Source organism: Pelobates fuscus, chromosome 4, assembly GCF_036172605.1.
Source record: "Pelobates fuscus isolate aPelFus1 chromosome 4, aPelFus1.pri, whole genome shotgun sequence".
NCBI classification, from domain to species: domain Eukaryota; kingdom Metazoa; phylum Chordata; class Amphibia; order Anura; family Pelobatidae; genus Pelobates; species Pelobates fuscus.
The window spans coordinates 68039144-68061674 of record NC_086320.1 but is presented as its reverse complement, the minus strand read 5'-3'; the positions used below and the strand labels follow the sequence as shown (position 1 = coordinate 68061674).

Below are 22531 nucleotides of genomic sequence, written 5' to 3'. Positions count from 1 at the left end.
ATATATCATGTTTATGTGTTAAAAAGAAACATGGTTTTAGTTTTTCACTAGACTGGAAATCACAATGGAACAATGGGAATGCAATTTTCAGACCATAATAATCAAGACAGAGCAATCGGACAATTTATTTCCAATACAGCTATTTTAAAATAAAGTGTGATTTCCCCTGATTAATTCTGGCTAATTTTCAGTAAATTCAGTAATTAATAATCCTGTAGGAGTTAACTATCAGAGTTTTTCACTCAAGTGAGAATTCAAATTGAATTTCAAATGTAAGATAAAAAATAGCCAAAGTGGAAAAGTTTGCAGTTTCAGTTCGACTACTCTGGCCTTAAATTTGAAATTCACTTTAATTCTCATTTTAGTAAATAACCCTGTAAATAATTAAATAAGCAGTAGGTCTGGGTTAATCAGCTGGTAGACCTCCACTGTAGATGGTAGATAGAATGTTAGATCCCATGATGCCCAACAATAATTTTTATGAAAATAACTGAATCTGGGGTCTGATGAAAGTGTAGGTACACTGGAAACAGAGATGTGTTTGTTAGCTAATGAAGACCAGGAAAAAGCAGAAATTTTAAATAACTATTTTTCTTCAGTATATATTAATGAGGATCCTATGGCAAGATATATGCAAATGATTGCTGCAAGAAACTTGCAGATACCTTGTGATTGGATAACTCGAGACAAGGTGCTACAGCTATTAAAGGAAATTTATGTAAATAAAGCTCCGGGGCCTGATGGTATTCACCCACGAGTACTTAAGGAGCTAAGTGGGGAAATAAGTGAACCTCTGTATTTAATTTTTCAAGATTCTTTTGTTTCAGGTATTGTACCGGAGGATTGGAGGAAGGCAGATGTTGTTCCAATATTTAAAAAGGGTTCAAAATCCTTGCCTGGAAATTATAGACCTGTGAGCTGAACTTCTGAGACTGGGAAAATATTTGAAGGGCTATTAAAGGATTATATTCAGGAATTCATTGGGAAGAACTTTGTTATTACCAATAATCAGCATGGTTTTATGAAACATAGGTCATGTCAAACTAACCTAATTGCATTCTACGAAGAAGTAAGTAGAAGTATAGATCAGGGTGTTGCAGTGGATGTGATCTATTTGGATTTTGCCAAGGTGTTTGATACAGTTCCTCACAATAGGTTAGTCTTCAAACTAAAAGAAATTGGTCTACATGAATATTCTTGTTCTTGGGCAAAACATTGGCTTAAGGATAGAGTACAACGAGTTGTCATTAATGGTAAATTTTCAGGCTGGACAGAAGTGGTAAGTGGTGTCCCTCAGGGTTCTGTTTTGAGACCGCTTCTATTTAACATAATTATAAATGATCTAGAAATAGGCATTGAAAGTCATGTATTAGTGTTTGCAGATGACACGAAACTTTGTAAAGTAATAAAATGTGAGCAGGATATTGCTTTTCTGCAGAGGGATTTGGATAGATTGGGGGACTGGGCACTAAAATGGCAGATTAAATTTAACGTAGAGAAATGCAAAGTTATGCACTTTGGGGTTAAGAATGCACAAGCAATTTACACCCTAAATGGTAGTGAACTAGGCATAACCACACACGAGACAAATTTAGGAATTGTTTTAGACAACAAATTAGGCAGCAATATGCAATGTCAATCTGCAGTTGCTAAGGCCATGAAGATTTTGTCATGTATAAATAGGGGCATAAATTTTCGGGATGAAAATATAATTTTGCCTCTTTATCAATCACTGGTAAGACCACACCTTGAATATACTGTGCAATTTTGGGCACCTGTTCTTAAGAAAGATATCATGGCACTAGAAAAAGTGCAGAAACGAGCTACAAAATTGATAAAAGGAATGGAGCATTTTAGTTACGAAGAAAGGTTAAAAAATGTAAATCGGTTTAGTTTGGAAAAAAGGCGCCTGAGAGGGTATATGATAACATTATATAAATATATTCGGGTCCAGTACAAACCTTTATCTGGAAATCTATTCATAAACACAAGGTCACATATTTAGGCTGGAAGAAAGGAGATTTCATCTAAGGCAAAGAAAAGTTTTATTTTACAGTAAGAGCAATAAGGATATGGAATTCTCTGCCTGAAGAGGTGGTTTTGTCAGAGTCTATACAGATGTTTAAACTGCAATTGGATAAATACTTGCAAAAACATAACATACAGGGATATAATTTCTAATTAGTGGGGTAATAGCTGCTTGATCCAAGGAGACATCTGACTGCTATTTTGGGGTCAAGAAGGAATTTTTTCCTAGTTTGTTGCAAAATTGGAAGCGCTTCAGACTAGGTTTTTTGCCTTCTTTTGGATCAACAGCAAAAACATATGTGAGGAAGGCTGAACTTGATGGACGCAAATCTCTTTTCAGCTATGTAACAATGTTTCCCAGCAAATTGACTGATATCACGTCTGTTATCAGGAATATATAGATTATTGGATCCATTTAAATTTGTAACCCTGCAGAAATATCAAATGATAAGCAAGTATCTGAAACAATAAAATAGCATTTTTATATATATCTAATTAAGTTACCAAATATAAATGTCTGATTTAATGGACAGCATGACTCCATTTCCAGAGGCGAGGCAAATATGATTACATGGTTAAGTGACTGAACACATCACTAAACATTTTGTGATATACACATATTCACAATCAGCCTCAATTAATAAAGTCCCCGGGGATCCCTTATCCATCACATTATTACAAATTACCTAAATAAATATGTAGAAGGGTCATGGTGCGTATTTTCTGGAAGTCATTTTTGATTTCACGCTGGCATCCCTAATTTTGCATATCCTGTCCGTTACTGTTTCACCCCATTTATACAATGTTATTATGTTTACGATGATGAGGAAAAACAAATTTGAATCAGCAGGAATATTTGAAACATTTTAATCATGCAACTCTAGCCGATATTTAAAAGATTAAATGTTGAATCTGATGTGTCCAGACCTGTAAATGCAGTAATATATAAATAACTAGAAATATTTTTTTCTAGATTTGCACAAAAACAATGTTAGTATCTATAGAAAATTGTCTCTAAAATGTAACCCTATTAAGTACCCATTGTCTATATTTAGATGGGGAGTGACACGCTGTGAGGGAATCCCATATTTTTCCCATTACTTAGCAATGAAAGACATTTTCTGTTAACAAGGTTAATTTAAGGAAAGAAACATGAATTTATATAAATATATATTTTCTCACCCCTCCTGGTTGGTATATAGTGCCCATTCTCGACTCCTCGGCAAGAGGCCTGGGAGTCTGAAGGTTCTGCCCAATATCTTAGCTGTTCCTATATACTCAGATTGCTCAGCTCATCGTCTCTTATCATCTCTCTCTCTCATCTCATCATCTCTTATCCTCTCTCTATCCCATCTCTCTCTTCTGAGATATTTTACAGGTTTATTAACAAAATGCTGTATTTTGATGAATTCAGAAAAGTGTTTGCAAAATACAGGAGCTGACATTAAAACAATTTCAAAAGTTTCAGAATTTAGAAAGGCTTCTAAAAATTTTTTAACACTCGTTTCATTTCAATGTTTATTTACTAAACTCTAAGGGATTTATTTGCTCAACCATAAACTCTAGAGAACTGAAAAAAAACAAAAAAAACAAAAAAAAACAAAAACAAATAAGTAAAATAACCAAGCAATGACTATAGTATAGATCACGGGACAGCAGCCAGACACCAAGTGTGCCATGTATGGCATTTGAGGTGCCTTTGCATGGCACTCAAGGCTGCCAGAGACAAGCAGGCTGTGGCCTATCAGGAGTCCGAGTGGACTTTAGCTATCTGCTAGTGCAACCTGAGATTGCAGGTGGTGAGGGACAATAATTGATGCATCTCAGATCACTTCCTCCCAGCACTTGCAAACTGAAATCTGCACTGGAATAGAGCAGCCCTCGGCAGATATTTTAGTTCCTGCCTTTGACCTTTACCCACTAAGTCTGGCCCTTATTGGACCCCAGGGTAGAGACCCATATTGCTAGATATACACAAAGCTGCTGAATAAGCCTTCCGTTCATACACATTATATAAACAGCCCCCCCACACACACACATTCACATTCCCCACATACACAACACCACTGACAATCCATATACACACACACACCCCAACAAGCAACCTCTCACATGCAATACTACAAGCAGCCCCACAGATACCCACACCACCAAACACACAATGTGACTTATCCAGACACACAATTCCACAAGCAGTCCCACATTCATACACAGCCCACATTCATAGGTATCATACACAATACCACAAGCTATTCAGGAATATAACTGTGCACATATGCACAAACACAACGCTACAAAGCAAATGCGGCAATCATAAATAACACAAGCACAATATGGCACATAAACACCCCAATTTTAAAAAATAGGACCGGCACGCTAAGAGATTTCAAGATTTTCTTTTTGCACAGTACAACTAAAAGGTTGCCTACACCTGGTATAGATTGTAGACTATAGTCATTGCTTGGTTACTTTATTTATATTTGGCAATTTGACTCTAGATGGAGAATTTTTCCATAACATCTATTTTTGTCTAAATTTTACAATTTACAAAATTTTCTACTATTTGCTGTTTATTTCAAATAAGACATGGCCTTGCTTAATTAATATGTATTTAATTCAGTAGGATTGTTATGCTTGCTCAAAAAATAAAGTCAAAGAAAAAAAAATGATCTGAGTTTTTACATGCAATTTACAAAAATAATACTTAACACAGTTTTTCTGTGCTCCAGAAAGCATAATACATTATGACTGAAGTGAGACTGTTTCTGGTGTACTTTAGACTTTAGTAATATCATACCTATTGCTAAATCACACTGTATGATTACATAAAACCATTATCATTTTGTGAAATGAAATTAGGTATTTTGCATTGCGTAGGCTAATTGCACTGCCTCAAGCCAATTTACTCGGAATACATTTGGTGTTACAATGGTCTCATATATATCGTAAAATTAGGTACAAATTCCTGTCCTTTTTATGGCTATAATTGCTGCTTAGTTGCCATTGGGTTACTTCTAAATGTTCCACTGGACCATTATTGGTAATTTCAATCATTTAGTTTTTTTATTATAATGTCAAACACAGTGCTAGCAAGGATATTGTTACATCCTTATTATGGTAAGTAAGTTAAGCCAGAGAACATTTTTTTAAAAAACAATTTCAAAGCCAACCAGTCGTATTCATGATATTTTCTTTCTCCAGTCTCTGAACACCCACATGTCAAGGAGAACTGTATCCATCAAGGAGAACATAAAAACAAAATCTATTCATTAACTGCTGAATTTGCTTTAGCAGATTTTTCTATTTCCTTTGTCTCAATTTATTTAAGTTCAGCTGATGGAATTCCTCTGAGGTTCAATGTATTTTCTGTTGACCGATTGGAACCTCATTGAGTCGTAGAGTTCGCTGACATTTTCAATTGGATTTAAATGCAGCAGTGAGGCATGTTTGAAAATAGTGCCAACTGAATGGGAGATCAGTTGTAATCAAACAGCTATCAAATGACAACCGGATTCTAGGCAGTGGAAAAAATGTTCTACTAAGGAAAAAGTAGTGTAGGGTTGGAGGGTTTCGCTGCAGTATAAGAATAATTGGGAGTTTAGGATTAGAAATATAATCTCCTTAGTCTGTATCACACAGCTCATAGAAATGAGGTGAATTATGTTGCACAATTTTGCTGAATAACCAAATGTAGTTGTGCTAAATCGGCCCAAATACATTTTACATTTAAATATGTTCAATAATTTTTTTAATACTAATCATTGTAAAGTTTTCCTAACCAATGCAAAATGAGCTTCGAGTCTTAAATTTAAAAATAAAATATATTCTCAATGCACAGTGGAATGATGGGAGCTAATATGCAAATTACGGGTGATGACTGGCTGTGTGAACACAAAATACATAAAATTGTTACTAAGAATTTCTAAATTATAATCTGTTTCTGCAAATTGTGAGATCAGAAGTGCTAATTACTGCTAAACTTACCGTAGCCTGGTTAAATTATACTATTTATTCTGAATCTTGATATCTCGGAAACATTTATGAAATTGATTTATGAAAGAAATATTGAACCATATTTTAAACTAGTTCTGGCATTTGTAAGATATAATTAAAAGGGGCCTTTAATTGTTGGGGTTATTGCATTTTATGCAAAAACATACGCATCTGATTAGTCCACAGTAGCCTGGAATTAGAACTTCGATTAGAACATATCCAGAATCTTCCTACCTGGCTATACAGTTGATATATTTGTAAATTATCTGAGAGCCTTTTTTTTGTTTTCTAGAGACCACTGGAGAAACCTGCTAGTTTCCCATTACAATAACCCTGCTTCTTCTAAAAAATAAAAAATAAAAAATAAAATCGCTGTTAAATAGGCCTATTCAACTCTCAAAAAGACAAAAACAGATCATTTCACCTTCTTATTGATTCCAATGTCTTGTAACAAATGGATGCCAGTTTATTGAAAAAAATCCAACCTAGCTTACCATCATTTGTATCTCAGTATTTGTTCCCAGCATATAAACTCCAAACAAAATTGGGTGGTGGAGTGCATCCTTTCATAGTAATCCCAGTCCCACTTAGGGAGCTTAGGGAGTTTCCTTCAGTTTTCTACAGGTATATATAATATGTATTATAACTAGGGTGTCTGCTTGTAGAATGGGATAAACAACCCTTTTAACCCCTTAAGACCGCAGGACGTACTATGCCGTCCTTATTTTGGTGGCTCTAAAAGCCGCAGGACGGCATAGTACGTCCTGCGATCTTATGTACTTACCTGGTCGCCGGCGATCCCACGCCGGCGATCGCGGTATGGGGGACTTACCTGGGAGCCCAGGGAGTCCCCCTGCGTCCTCTTCAGCCGCCCAGGGCCATGTGATCGCGAGGTCCTTGCGAGGACCCCGCGGTCACATGGACGGCATAGCCGTCCAAGGCATTGCCAGCAGGGGGAGTGCCTGTAATGACAGGTACTCCCCCTGCTGTCTGAAAAAAAAATAAAAAATGTTAAAACAGTGTAAAAATAAATTATATATACTTAGATCATATATATATTTATTATATATATGATCTAAGTATATATATACACACATATACACACATACACATAAATATGCATACACTGTCTACGTGTATTTTAATATTAATATATACATAATTATATATATATATTAATATCAAAATACACGTACAATGATATTTATTAAATATATATATAATTTTCATTATATATATATATTTATATATAATAAAAAATAAATAAATATATAAATACGTTAAAAAAATAAATAAAAAATAAATAAAAAAATAATAAAAAAAAATAGATAAAAAATATATAAACATGCGTAATTTCGTTCTAACTGTATTTTAAAATTAATATATATATATTGATATCAAAATACATGTAGAACGAAATAATATATATATCTATATACATAAGTATATACGTATATATCACTATGTATATACCTATATATAAATAAAAATAATAAAAAAAAATTATATACATATATATACACACATATATATATACACACATATATATATATAATAATTCTACGCATATATTTATGTAATAATTTTACATAATTAGGTCATTTTATTAATTACAATTTGCAGGACCTGCCTGCCAACCCAGGCCAAAAGTTCAGGGAATTACATTGTCTAGCACTATATTTAACTCTGTAACTTTCCAAGACACCATGAAACCTGTACATGGGGGGTACTATTTTACTCGGAAGACTTCGCTGAACACAAATATTAGTGTTTCAAAACAAAAAAATATATTACAACGACGATATCGTCAGTGACAGTGACATTTTTTGCATTTTTCACACACAAATGGCACTTACACTGACGATATAATTGTTGTGATACGTTTTACTGTTTTGAAACACTAATATTTGTGTTCAGCGAAGTCTCCTGAGTATAACAGTACCCCTCATGTACAGGTTTTATGGTGTTTTCAAAAGTTACAGAGTCAAATATAAGGTTTGCGTTTCAGTTTTTTCACATTAAAATTCGCCAGGTTGCCTTTGAGACCGTATGGTAGCCCAGGAATGAAAATTATCCCCATGATGGCATACCATTTGCAATAGTAGACAACCCAGGGTATTGCAAATAGGGTATGTTCAGTTTTTTTAGTAGCCACTTAGTCACAAACACTGGCCAAAATTTGCGTTCAAATTAGTTTTTTGCATTTTCAAATATTAACACTAACTTTGGCCAGTGTTTGTGACCAAGTGGCTACTAAAAAAGACTGGACATACTCAATTTGCAATACCTTAGGTTGTCTACTTTTGCAAATGGTATGCCATCATGGGGGTAATTCTTATTTCTGGGCTACCATATGGTCTCAAAGGCAACGTAACCAATCTGGCGAATTTCAATGTAAAAAAACTGAAATATGTAACACGCTATATTTGACCCTGTAACTTCCCAAAACACCATAAAACCTGTACATAGGGGGTACTGTTTTACACGCGAGACATCGCTGAATACAAATATGTGTATTGTATTGCAGTAAAAGCAAACAGTATTATGACATTCACAGTTAGAATGTCACGTAGAACTAAAAATTTTTTAAAAATTCTTATTTTCTCCCATTTTTAAAATATTTTTTTTATATTAAATTATGTTCCATACCTAAATATTTGATGTTAAACGAAAGCCCCGTTTCCCCTGAATAAAATGATATATTATAATGGGGGGTGCATTTAATATGAAAGAGGTGAATTATGGTTGGACAGACATATAGCGCAAATGCCAGGTTTTGTTTACGTTTTTTTGGATCACAACTTGTACATTTGGCTGCGGTCTTAAGGGGTTAACATATGCTTTGTTTTTGTTTTGTTTCTTAAACAGTGAAACATGTGATCTTAAAACCTACACCATATTTTCTGGGGAATTCGTCCCCACATTCTCTCCAGATCGTACACCAATGTTTTCACCCATTGTGCTTAGCTCACACAGCCGCAGGGTACTCAGGAGATCTATCAAAGTGCTCCTAAAAGTGCCTTTTATATTTGGATTTTAACCTGATTGTATTTATTCAATTGGTCTTAAAATGGTTTCAAAAGTGTTCGTTCTTTTACCTAAACTCTGACATTTTTCATAGAAATATCAATTTCAGCAATGACAGTCACATTCAGAGTAGTGGAAAAATAGAAGTGAAGTAGAACGCGTTTCTGATGGAAAAAGTGACAGAAAGATTGATTAAAGCATAGCATTACAGAAAAGAAAATGGTGTGGATTCAAAAAAATGATGGTAAGGACGAAAAAAATGGCCAGATTTAATAAATTGCAGTGAAAAATTCTAAAATGGTGAAAAACTGTCTGTGACACTTTCATAAATCTCCCTCTAAGACTATTCTCTTACACCATTTCCTATCTTTATAGACTTATCTCTAATAAGTTACCTTTCTACTGACTGCTTTCATTCCCCGAATGTTAAATATAAATAATATATTAACCTGTGCCTGAGTAGACTTAACTATCTTCAGCATTTTCAGCCTTGCAGACATCAATAATAATGGTTCAAACGATAAACTTACTCACACCTCTGTTCCCAAATTTATCATCAATTTAGACATAGATCGACATAATTATTGCCCAACATAACATCCCGAGTAATGGTGTAATTATGGCAGCATAAAATATATACATTTTCTATTCTTGTAAGTAAGTAGGCAGGGGGTTTAAACGACTATGCTTTGCGGTTAATTCCACCATGCACGTTCATTTTTATTTTAGTTTTTTAATAGCTTATTTAAAGTGCAAAGTACAGAATAAAACAGAAAGCATAAAGTATAGCACCTGCTTTTTAATATAAGAAAAACCATGAGAATGAAAGAAGGAAAAAAAAGAAATTATAAGTTAGAAATCCACAAAAAAAACAAGAGCAATGCAAAACATGGCACGCCATATAAAACATATCAGAAGCTTACATGGTTTAATCATTAATGTACTTTCCATAAGTCGATTATAAGTAATCTGGTCAATAACCTCATCCATGGAGGGAACAGTGGTGTGCAACCGCTTGGAAACCAAAACCCTATGGGCTGCTATAGTGATTTTATTGTAAAGTTTTCAGAGATAAGGAGGGAAGCCCTCCAAGGGTCCAGATAATAAAAGCAGATAATAAAAGGGACCATGGGTCTAAATCAGTGGGTTTGTGGAATATATCTGATAATAATGATTGGATGTTATGTCAAAGGGGCTAGACCACAACATATTAATATTAGTGCCTTTAAAGGCATTGAACCCCCACATAAATTGGTTGAAGTCTGCCCCATTTGAAAGAACTCCACTGGGTGGTGTACTACTGCATCATCATGTTATCTATGTGTTTCTATAAGTCAGGGGTAGGCAACCTTCTACCCATCAGATGTCATAGACTACATTCCCCATATCTTGGCTAGCATTCTCCTAGAATATTGTTTCTCTGTTTTTGGGAGATTTTCACTTTTGCTCATTATTACCATTCAGTAACTGAATGGTAATTAAGATACTTCAATTACTTCTTTCTATAAGTAAATAAATAAATTTAGCACTGATTGAGTCATAGAATATTTTAATTGCACTGATCAGCCACAACATTAAAACAGGTGAAGTGAATAATATTGATTATATCATTACAATGGAATCCATCAAGGGGTGGGATATATTATGTAGCAGTTAGTTCTTAAATTACATGTGTTGGTAGCAGGAAAAAGTGGCTTGCATAAAGTGACTTTGACAAGGGCCAAATAGTGATGGCTAGACAACTGGGTCAGACAATCTCCAAAATGGTAATTCTTGTGGGATGTTCCCAGTATGCAGTAGTTAGTACCTACAAAAAGTGGTTGAAGGAAGGATATACGGTGAACGGGCATCAGAGTCAAGGGCACCCAACGCTTATTGATGGAGAGCGAAGGCTGGCCCATCTGGTCCGATTACACAAAAGAGCTACTGTGGCTAAAATTGCTAAAAACACTGTCCACAATAGAAAGGTGTCAGAAAACACAGTGCATCACAGTTTGCTGTATATGGGACTTTGTAGTTGTAGACCAGTCTGAGTGCCCATGATGACCCTTGTCTACCACCTTCAATGGGGATGTGAGAATCAGAACTTGGTCATGGAGCAATGGAAGAAGGTTTTCTGGTCTGATGTATTATGTTTTTGTTCACATCTGGTGGATGGCTAGGTGCATGTGCATTGCTTACCAGGGGAAGAGATGGCAGCCAGCAGGCTGCACTAAGGGAAGAAAGCAGGTCGGCAGAGCCAGTGTATGCTCTGGGCAATGTTTTGCTGAGAAACCTTGAGTCCTGGAATTCATGTGAATGTTACTTTGACACGCATCATCTACCTAGAGATTGTTGTAGACCACATACACTTCTTTATGGTAATGGCCTTTCCTGATGGCAGTTTCCTCGTTCAGAAGGATAATGCAACCTGCAAAAATTGTTCAGGAATGGTTTGATGAACATGACAAAGAGATTACTGTGTTGCCTTGTCCTCCTAATCCCCCGGATCATAATCCAAATGAACATTTGTGAGATTTGATGGAACAGCAAATCTAATCAGTGGAGGCCCCATCTCACAACTTGGAGGACTTAAGGGATCTGCTGCTAATGTCTTGGTGCCAGATACCACTCAACACATTCGGGGTCTTGTAGAGTCCATGCCTTGATGTATCAGAGCTGTTTCGACAGCAGGAGAAGATATTACATGATATTAGGTCGGTGGTTTTAATGTTGTGTCTGATCAGTGTATAACAAATTCTCCATTATTTATATTAGCTATTTTCCCACTTCAATTTTCAAATGTAATCTGAAATGTAATATTTTTTCTGTACGGTCCTTCAATCCTTGAGTAAAGGCCAAGTGTAAAGTTTTTAAGGACAACTGACCCTAAGGCAATTCTTGTTCCTGTTGTATTGATCCTTGTTCTGTGCATGACTTAGTATAAATATTTTATTTAAGATATACAGAAAAATTGGCAAACACGCATAAAGTAAAATATCTGGACAGAAAGCAAATATGTTTGTAATGTTTCTGTAATAGACATGAAATTTAGCCTTGACACAGCATGAGTGCTTTGAATAATGTTTTTCTATATGCTAATCTATATCTCTTAACAAAGAATTGGGGGAAACTGCACCTTTCAACATTTATAACACAAACAAAAACAAACACTGTTTTACAAAACACATTAGCAACTTGTAGAATGAATATTAACTGTAGCCTTTAAGAAATGTTATTTTAAAAATAGAAGGTTATAGTTCTAAAAAGGAAATCCAGAAATATCTTCTGTAAAGAAACTAGCCTTTGCTGACGTAGATTAGATTATAGTAAACATATACACAAAACCAGAGATGGCATGTATTTTAGTTTTGTTATGTCTGTTCTAATTTACGTCCTAGTGATATCTACGTCATGCTCTCGGGTTGTTTCTTGACCTTCTCTGTTTCATTTTTCTCCTACGCTAATTTTATATAGTGAACAGTATAAGAAATGATTAAATGATTCACTAACCTATTATAACTTTTTAATGAGTTAATTCCATCCCCTGTAAAATCTCTGTAAAAAGACCTAAAATGATTTACGGCGCATGAGAAATGACATAAAGCAAAAGACAAATGTATTATTCTTATAAGTATCACATAACTCGTGTAATATCACAGGACTCTTCATCAAGATATTACAGTGATATGCAAAGTGTAGGTATGTCACACAGAACAGCAGTGAATAATTCACTATTAACCCCTTAACGCCGTTACGGCGTGCTATGCCGTCACGGGTTAAGTGGGCTTTAACGCCGTTATGACGGCATAGCACGCCGTAACGGCTTGCAGCCCCAGGAGGTAAGTTATACTTACCTCCGCCGCGATCCGCTTCGGGAGGACTGCCTCACAGCCCAGGCAGCCCTCCCACGGCAAATGAGGCCCCCGGGGGCCATGTGATCGCTCTCAAAGAGCGATCACATGGCCCCCTATAGCTGGCTGTGGATATGCCAGCAGGGGGACTGTTTGAAATATCAGACAGTCCCCCTGCTGGTGGGAAGAATTAAAAAAAATAATTAGACATGTGTAAAAATAAAATAAATGCATTTTTATATATATATAATATGTATATATATTATATATATAATATATATACATATTATATATATGTAACGTCATACAAAGTGTATTTTAATATTAATATAAGTATATATATTAATATTAAAATACACTTAGAATGACATTACATATATATAATATGTATATATATTATATATATAATAGATGTACATATATATATTATATATAAATACGTATAATTAAAATAATAAATAAATTAAATAATAAAATAAATAAATAAAATATTGAAACAAAATTTAATATAAATTATATATGCATATGTAATTTCATTCTAACTGTATTTTGTTATTAATATATATATATCGGTAACAAAATACACTTAGAATGACATTCTATATATATCTATCTACCGTATTTTTCGCTCCATAAGACGCACTTTTTTTCCCCTCAAAAGTGAGGGGAAATGTCTGTGCGTCTTATGGAGCGAATATGAAGCTTTACTTACCTGTCTTGCAGCGTTGGCCGGCAGCACAGGGCGCACCGCGGTACTGGAACTTGAATTTCATGTTCCGGTTTCCGGCGGGACTGAAAGGAAGTGTGCACAAGCTGAGTGCGCACTTCCTTTCAGTCCCGCCGGAAACCGGAACATGAAATTCAAGTTCCAGTACTGCGGTGCGCCCTGTGCTGCCGGCCAACGCTGCAAGACAGGTAAGTAATTATGGGACAAGGGGAGGGGGACAGTATGGGAGAGAAGAATATGGGGAGGGGGGGGTGGATGAAGTCTGTGGGGAGGGGGGGGATGAAGTCTGTGGGGAGGGGGGGGATGAAGTCTGTGGGGAGGGGGGGGATGAAGTCTGTGGGGAGGGGGGGGGGGGATGAAGTCTGTGGGGAGGGGGGGGATGAAGTCTGGGGAGGGGGGGGATGAAGTCTGGGGAGGGGGGGGATGAAGTCTGGGGAGGGGGGGGATGAAGTCTGGGGAGGGGGGGGATGAAGTCTGGGGAGGGGGGGGGTGAAGTCTGTGGGGAGGGGGGGGGATGAAGTCTGTGGGGAGGGGGGGGGATGAAGTCTGTGGGGAGGGGGGGATGAAGTCTGTGGGGAGGGGGGGGATGAAGTCTGTGGGGAGGGGGGGGATGAAGTCTGTGGGGAGGGGGGGGGGATGAAGTCTGTGGGGAGGGGGGGGATGAAGTCTGTGGGGAGGGGGGGGATGAAGTCTGTGGGGAGGGGGGGGATGAAGTCTGTGGGGAGGGGGGGGGATGAAGTCTGTGGGGAGGGGGGGGATGAAGTCTGTGGGGAGGGGAGGATGAAGTCTGTGGGGAGGGGGGGGGATGAAGTCTGTGGGGAGGGGGGGGATGAAGTCTGTGGGGAGGGGGGGGGATGAAGTCTGTGGGGAGGGGGGGGGATGAAGTCTGTGGGGAGGGGGGGGATGAAGTCTGTGGGGAGGGGGGGGGGATGAAGTCTATGGGGAGGGGGGGGATGAAGTCTATGGGGATGGGGGGGGGGATGAAGACTATGGGAGGGGGGGGACACTATGGGACAGGGGAGAAAAAAATATTCTGTACAAACTGTCCCATAGTAAGAAACACTATGGGACAGTTTGTTCAGAATATTTTTTTTCTGGGTTTCTTCCTCTAAAAACTAGGTGCGTCTTATGGTGAGGTGCGTCTTATGGAGCGAAAAATACGGTATATATAAAATGCAAATAACCGCAAATATATATATATAGATAAATACATATAATTACATAAAAGATTACATCAGTATACACGTAGAATTTAAATACCTATAAATGCATATATATTAAAATTCTACATGTATATTTAAATAATCTTTTAACGTAATTATGTGATTTGATTAATTAAAATTTGATTGACATGCATGACAACACAGGGAGAAAGTGCAGAGAATTTAATTTGCAAGCACTATATTTGACCCTGTAACTCTCCAAGACACCATAAAACCTGTACATAGGGGGTACTGTTTTACCCGGGAGACTTTGCTGAACTCAAATATTCGTGTTTCAAACTGGTAAATTGTATTACAACGATGATATTTTAAGTAAAAGTAACGTTTTTTGCATTTTTTACAAGCGAACTGCACTTTTATGGTCTATATTATTGTTGTAATATGTTTTACTGTTTTAAAACACTAATATTTGTGTTTAGTGAAGTCTCCCGAGAATAACAGTACCCCCCATGTACAGGTTTTATGGTGTTTTGGAACGTTAGAGAGTCACATATAAGGCTTGCATTTCATTTTTTTCACATTGAAATTTGCCAGATTGGTTATGTTGCCTTTGAGAGCGTATGGTAGCCCAGGAATGTGAATTACCCCCATGATGGCATACCATTTGCAAAAGTAGACAACCCGAGGTATTGCAAGTGGGGTATGTCCAGTCTTTCTTAGTAGCCACTTAGTCACAAACACTGGCCAAATATTCGTTTTTTGCTTTTTTCACACAAAAACAAATATGAACGCTAACTTTGGCCAGTGTTTGTGACTAAGTGGCTACTAAAAAAGACTAAACATACCCCACTTTCAATACCTTGGCTTGTCTACTTTTTCAAATGGTATGCCATTATGGGGGTAATTCTCATTCCTGGGCTACCACACCGTCTCAAAGGTAACATTACCAATCTGGCAAATTTCAATTTGAAAATGTAATGTTCTATATTTGACCCTGTAACTTTCCAAAACAACATAAAACCTGTTAATGGGGGGTACTGTTGTGCTCGTGAGACATCACTGATTACAAATATGTGCATTCACAGTTAAAATGTCAGACGGAAATGCAAATTTAAAAAAAAATCTTATTTTCTCACATTTTTTTTACTTTTATTCATAATAAATGATGTTCCATATATGAATAGTTAATGATAGATTAAAGCCCTGTTTCTCCTGAACAAAATGATATATAATAAGTGTGGGTGCATATAATTTGAAAGAGGGGAACTACGGGTGAACAGACACATAGCGCAAATTCCAGTTTTTGTTTACGTTTTGTTTTGATCAGAACGTGCACTATTGACTCCGTCCTGAAGGGGTTAATTTACAAAAAAAGAATAACAAAAATAAAACAATAACATGCTAGTGGTATATACAGTTGCAAGAAAAAGCATGTGAACCCTTTGGAATGATATGGATTTCTGCACAAATTGGTCATAAAATGTGATCTGATCATCATCTTAGTCACAACAATAGACAATCACAGTCTGCTTAAACTAATAACACACAAAGAATGAAATGTTGCCATGTTTTTATTGAACACACCATGTAAACATTCACAGTGCAGGTGGAAAAAGTATGTGAACCCTTGGATTTAATAACTGGTTGAACCTCCTTTGGCAGTAATAACTTCAACCAAACGTTTCCTGTAGTTGCAGATCAGACGTGCACAACGGCCAGGAGTAATTCTTGACCATTCCTCTTTACAGAACTGTTTCAGTTCAGCAATATTCTTGGGATCTGTGGTGTGAATCACTTTCTTGAGGTCATGCCACAGCATCTCAATCGGGTTGAGGTCAGGATTCTGACTGGGCCACTTCAGAAGGCGTATTTTCTTCTGTTTAAGCCATTCTGTTGTTGATTTACTTCTATGCTTTGGGTCATTGTCCTGTTGCAACACCCATCTTCTGTTGAGCTTCAGCTGGTAGACAGATGGCCTTAAGTTCTCCTGCAAAATGTCTTGATAAACTTGGAAATTTATTTTTCCTTTGATGATAGCAATCCGTTCAGGCCCTGACGCAGCAAAGCAGCCCCAAACCATGATGCCCACACCACCATACTTCACAGTTGGGATGAGGTTTTGATGTTGGTGTGCCGTGCCTTTTTTTCGCCACACACAGTGTTGTGTGTTTCTTCCAAACAACTCAACTTTGGTTTCATCTGTCCACAGAATATTTTGCCAGTACTGCTGTGGAACATCCAGGTGCTCTTGTGCAAACTGTAAACGTGCAGCAATGTTTTGTTTGGACAGCAGTGGCTTCCTCTGTGGTATCATCCCATGAAATCCATTCTAGTTTAGTGTTTTACGTATTGTCTAAGTCTTTAGCTGATACTCTAGGATTCTTCTTCACCTCATTGAGCAGTCTGTGCTGTGCTCTTGCAGTCATCTTTACAGGACGGCCACTCCTAGGGAGAGTAGCAGCAGTGCTGAACTTTCTCCATTTATAGACAATTTGTCTTACCGTGGACTGATGAACAGCAAGGCTTTTGGAGATATTTTTATAACCCTTTCCAGCTTTATGCAAGTCAACAATTCTTAATCATAGGTCTTCTGAGAGCTCTTTTGTGCGAGGCATCATTCACATCAGGCAATGCTTCTTGTGAAAATCAAACCCAGAACTGGTGTGTGTTTTTTATATGGCAGGGCAGCTGTAACCAACAGCTCCAATCTCATCTCATTGATTGGACTCCAGTTGGCTGACATCTCACTCCAATTAGCTCTTGGAGATGTCATTAGTCTAGGGGTTCACATACTTTTTCCATCTGCACTGTGAATGTTTACATGGTGTGTTCAATAAAAACATGGCAACATTTCATTCTTTGTGTGTTATTAGTTTAAGCAGACTGTGATTGTCTATTGTTGTGACTTAGATGATGATCAGATCACATTTTATGACCAATTTGTGCAGAAATCCATATCATTCCAAAGGGTTCACATACTTTTTCTTGCAACTGTATTTAGAATGTTGTTAAAATTACGAGTTTTAAATGTCAATGTTGTCATAGCGACAATACAATCTTACTGTGGTGACTCTCTGTTAGGAACTGGAACTGTCTATAATATGTCACTGCTAGGTAGAGGGTAGGGGGTAAGTTATGGTTAAGGGATCTCAAACATTATGATTATTTAGGATAAGGAGTGATTTCCCAACAGTTTTCGCCTGGACAATTTGGGAAGGGGGAGCATGACTGTTGCACATGCCTTGTGGACTTTATCAAAATGGCTACTAATGTTGCAATTTTGAAGGGTTTTAAAAGATGCTGGGGGAGGAGTCTTACCAGTCAGCAGAGAGAGGCTTGTGGTATGGTGTCTTGTTGTTTGTTTCTGTTTTGTCACAGCTTGGCAGAATTCCTGGACAGTGCAGATGAGAAATGGACAAGACAAAGAGTCGCTTTGGGGACGCTTTGGAGAAGTGTCTGTTGGGCAATTTTCAACAGCTGACAGTGTTAAGTATGATGTTAAAAATTGGTTATATTTAATAAAGCTGTGGCCGTTGTCTTATCCAGTGTATTATTTGGGGGGAAACAGTGATAAAATATATATAGGTCAGCAGTCATGTCCTTGTTTAGGAGGGATAGTCCCTTTTTGGGCACAAATCTCTCTACCACTCTTTTCTATCTTAGTGTCCCCCATTTCTGGGAACACTATATTATCCAAGTATCTGAGCATATATACCAGAATTCCATACCAATAACACTCACAGTAATTTGTCTTTAAACTATACTAGATGTGTTTCGAAATCAGTCTGTTTAGACAAGATACATTGTTCTTGTTCTAAATTGCAATCGGTTTTAGTAAGTCACCTAACATTTTTAAGAATAGCCTCGCCTCCGCCACACTCCCACTCACACCCTTAAAATTAAAATCTCCCTATTTGTCCATTTGAAATTTTGTGAAGTATGCTTGGCGTTAGTTTAGTGGGATCTTACAAGCTTATAGTTTTATGGTACCTACCTCCAAGATCAAGGTCCCTCTAATTCTAAAACACTCTTAGTCCCGGCTCTAACCTATTCCAGTCCTAAAAAGCATTACCTTAACCCCTTAAGGACCAAACTTCTGGAATAAAATGGAATCATGACATGTCACACACGTCATGTGTCCTTAAGGGGTTAAACCGCATGGGAACACCGTTGAATCCTACCAATTCAGGACACATAGGAATTCCTGAAAAATTCATGACATTTTACTTAAATAAGTGTCGTTAAAATCTAAATTGGGTAATATATATTTTATTTAACATAATCTACATTCATTCTGGGGGACAGAGCCTAATGCCGAACCGGCCGGATGCACTTTGGTTGAGCTACTGGGGAAAACTGCCTAAACCATCGACTAAATAAGATGATAATCAACAATACACTGCTTACAACACATAAATCTACTGGAGTTTGACCGGCAGCTGGCGGTTCTGGATCTCGAAAGGATTGAGGCCTACTACACGTGGGAAAGAGGGAGGCGGCCGATCCCTCTGCCCTCGGGTGCCTTGAACTTTACAGGGTCCATCAGAGCATATCTCCCCTCCCCCCCAGCCGGTGACGGTAATCTCTCAGTTGTGTTGTGGGGTCTGGAAGCATGTTTGTTCAGCTACACAAAGAGACATATACCTCCTGGAAAATGGCAGACATTCAGTGCACCCCTGCCGAAGGGAAACAGGAGCCCAACATCCTGCTCAAACTAGCCCTTCCGGCGCAAGCTGGTGGGCAGAACAACAAACAAACAGTCATCTACCCAAGAGGCAGCCTCAACACGGGAGGAAGGCTCCGAAGGTTCTGACTGCAAAACGGGCCTCATCATGGTGGCGGATCAAGCGGCGCGCTCTACAGCACAAGAAGCTAAAAATCTATATTTTTACCCACCGGGGACATAAAGCACAACTGAGAAGCAAGACCCGACAAGCTCACCTGGCGGTTCCTGGGTCCAGAGGACTGCAACACCTCATACCACTCCAGATTCGGACACTGCATGGAGACCATCCTCTTCTATCAACACGTGGGCACAGAGACCAGCACTGCCTTGCTGCATTGTAGGAATGCAGGATACCCCTGCCAGGCATCAGCTGAATAAGATACCTAAGCCTGAGCAATCTCTTGGACGCTTTGCAGAGACCAATATGCAGCATAGGGTGAAGACACCAGGCGGAGGTTTTATCAAACTTACCACAGGACTGTATTTATGTTCCTTTTTATGATTTCACATTCTGTGTTATAATGTACCTGTTTTTTTAAGTATCTGTCTCCTACTCTCCGGTTAGGAATTGCATGCTACTACTCATGGGCATAATGCCCTTAATCTTACTCAGTCTATACAACCAGTGCTTTTATCTCATGTTTTAGCTTGTTAACCAACTAAAATTCAGCAAAACAATGCTTACTATAGTTTTTGTTCAATTTCTGGCTATTGTCAGGATTTCTTTACTCTTGATTAATTTAAAAAAAAAAAGTGCAAGTCTTTCACCGTGACTTATAATGTACCTTCAATTTATTTTGTCGCATTAACGATTAGTGTCATGGATTTATCTGCTTATTTATCTTCTATGCACTACAAAAATAAAGAATTATAAAAATCATAAATAAATCTACATTCATTCTTATATCTAACCTCTTTAACTTCTTGTTAATGCCCCATGAATATATATATATATATATATAGACAGTGTATCAACAGACGTATTATACTAAATTAAGTTAACAACTAGCAAACAACAATGGTACAGTGCTTTGTTTTCAATTTCAAGAGATACAGTTATTCAAAGCATAAATATAGCATTATAAACAGGGGGAAATATTTATATGATAAGCATAATTGAAACAATGAAGACCTACTCATCCTGAGCATTCGTTTTGCTAGCAGTGATTTCATTTCCTGTTTTTGAACATTCTCCTTGTTGACTTTCCTGATGGTTTGATGTCTCTGGTTTACGAACGGAATTATTGTCTGACAACAGAGTTCCAACATCTAAAAATATATATATATAAAAAAAATATATATAAGCAAAACAAAATATAACAATGCAAAAAAAGAAAAAAATAGCACCATCTCTGGCTCCAATACATTATTTAATAGACATATTTATTGTGCTCTTTAGAACCCAGCATTATTACACTTGTTATTCATGTCTTCACTAGTGATAAACAGCTCAGCATTGCATAGATAGTGGATTGTGTGCTATTTATTCCCCTTAGCATCAGCCCAAGACACTTATAGTCAATATGGTCGAAGATATTAAAATACAGTAAATAATGTTTCAGATATATTGTGCAGAAGAATGACTGGGTAACTAATGCTTTTCCATTACACGTGCATCTATCAGTATAAGACATGTCATATTGTTAAACTTGTATAACATGATAACTTTGAAATGCTATCCTTTTAAAATGGAGCTGTCAAAGTGATGTTTTTGAAATGCCAAGTATCAATATGATGCCATTCTAAAAGTGGTGCATTTATTATAAAAGTAAGCACTGTTGCAAAACCAACAGTAAAAGTGCTACTTATAATGGAGTATTTATGGATATACACTGATCAGCCACAACATTAAAACCACTGACAGGTAAAGGTAATAACATTGATTGTATTGTTACAATGGTACCTGTTAAGGTGTCGGATATATTAGGCATCAAGTGAACAGTCTTTTCTTGAATTTCATGTGTTGGACAAGCAAAAGTATCTGAGTGACTTTGACAAGGGCCAATTAGTGATGGCTAGAGGACTGTGTCAGAACATCTCCAAAATGGAAAATCTTGTGGAATGTTCCCGGTATGCAGCAGTTTGTACCTACCAAAAGTGGTGCAAGGAAGGATAACCGGTAAACCAACATCAGGGTCATGGGTGCTCAAGGCTCATTAATGCACATGGGCAAAGAAGACTAGCCATCTGGTCTGATCATACAGAAGAGATATTGTAGCTTAAATTGCTGATAAACGTAATGCTGGCCATAATAAAAAGATGCCAGAACACATATTGCATTGCAGTTTGCAGTGTATGGGGCTGCATAGCCACAGACTGGTCAGATTGCCCAACATGACCACTGTCCACTGCTGAAAGCACCTTATGCTCTGGACAATATTCTCCTGGGAAACCTTTAGTCTTGGCATTTATGTGGATGTTACTTTGAAATGTACCACCTACCTAGAGTTCAAGGTGTTGCCTTGGCCTCCAAATTCCCCAGATCTCAATCCAATTGAGCATCTGTGTTGTAGCTATATATATATATTATATATATAGTATATATGGTCAGTTTGGTGCTCAAATGGTTACATACCACATATTTGTGGACAATATGTTTTTTATATGGTCTGACTCATGAGAGAATGACTTAATCAAAAAGTATCCTTCATCTGTTTATCTCTTAACCATCATGAAAAGATAGAATTACATTTTTGAGTTGCGTAGTTTGGACCAACGCATTGCTTATACTCTCTACAAGAAACAATCTGATCATAACACGTTATTACATGCCAACAGTTTTCATACTCCAGCTCTGAAGATTTTATTTTTACCCATTTCTCAAATTCAGATATTACAAACCAAAAGAATCAGTTGGAAACAATGTGACTGGCGTTCCTGGAGAGGGGAGACCCCATAAAGTTAACCACAGAGATAACATGACAGGAACAAAAGAGGAATCAAAAATCACTATTCCCATGAAATTTAATTCAGCCAGTGACAGCATCACCAGCAGTATCAAGAAATGGTGGGACTTATTGTCCACGGACCATTC

The 22531-nt window shown here is 37.3% G+C and overlaps 1 protein-coding gene across 1 annotated transcript in view; it reads right to left on the bottom strand.

Annotated features, from left to right (window-relative positions):
- CNGB3 (cyclic nucleotide gated channel subunit beta 3) overlaps positions 1-22531 on the bottom strand; it is a 201378-nt gene that overhangs the window by 129957 nt on the left and 48890 nt on the right. The window contains exon 3 of the mRNA XM_063450337.1: positions 20634-20766. Within this exon, the coding sequence (XP_063306407.1) occupies positions 20634-20766 (133 nt within the window). The remainder of the gene's footprint in view (positions 1-20633; positions 20767-22531) is intronic.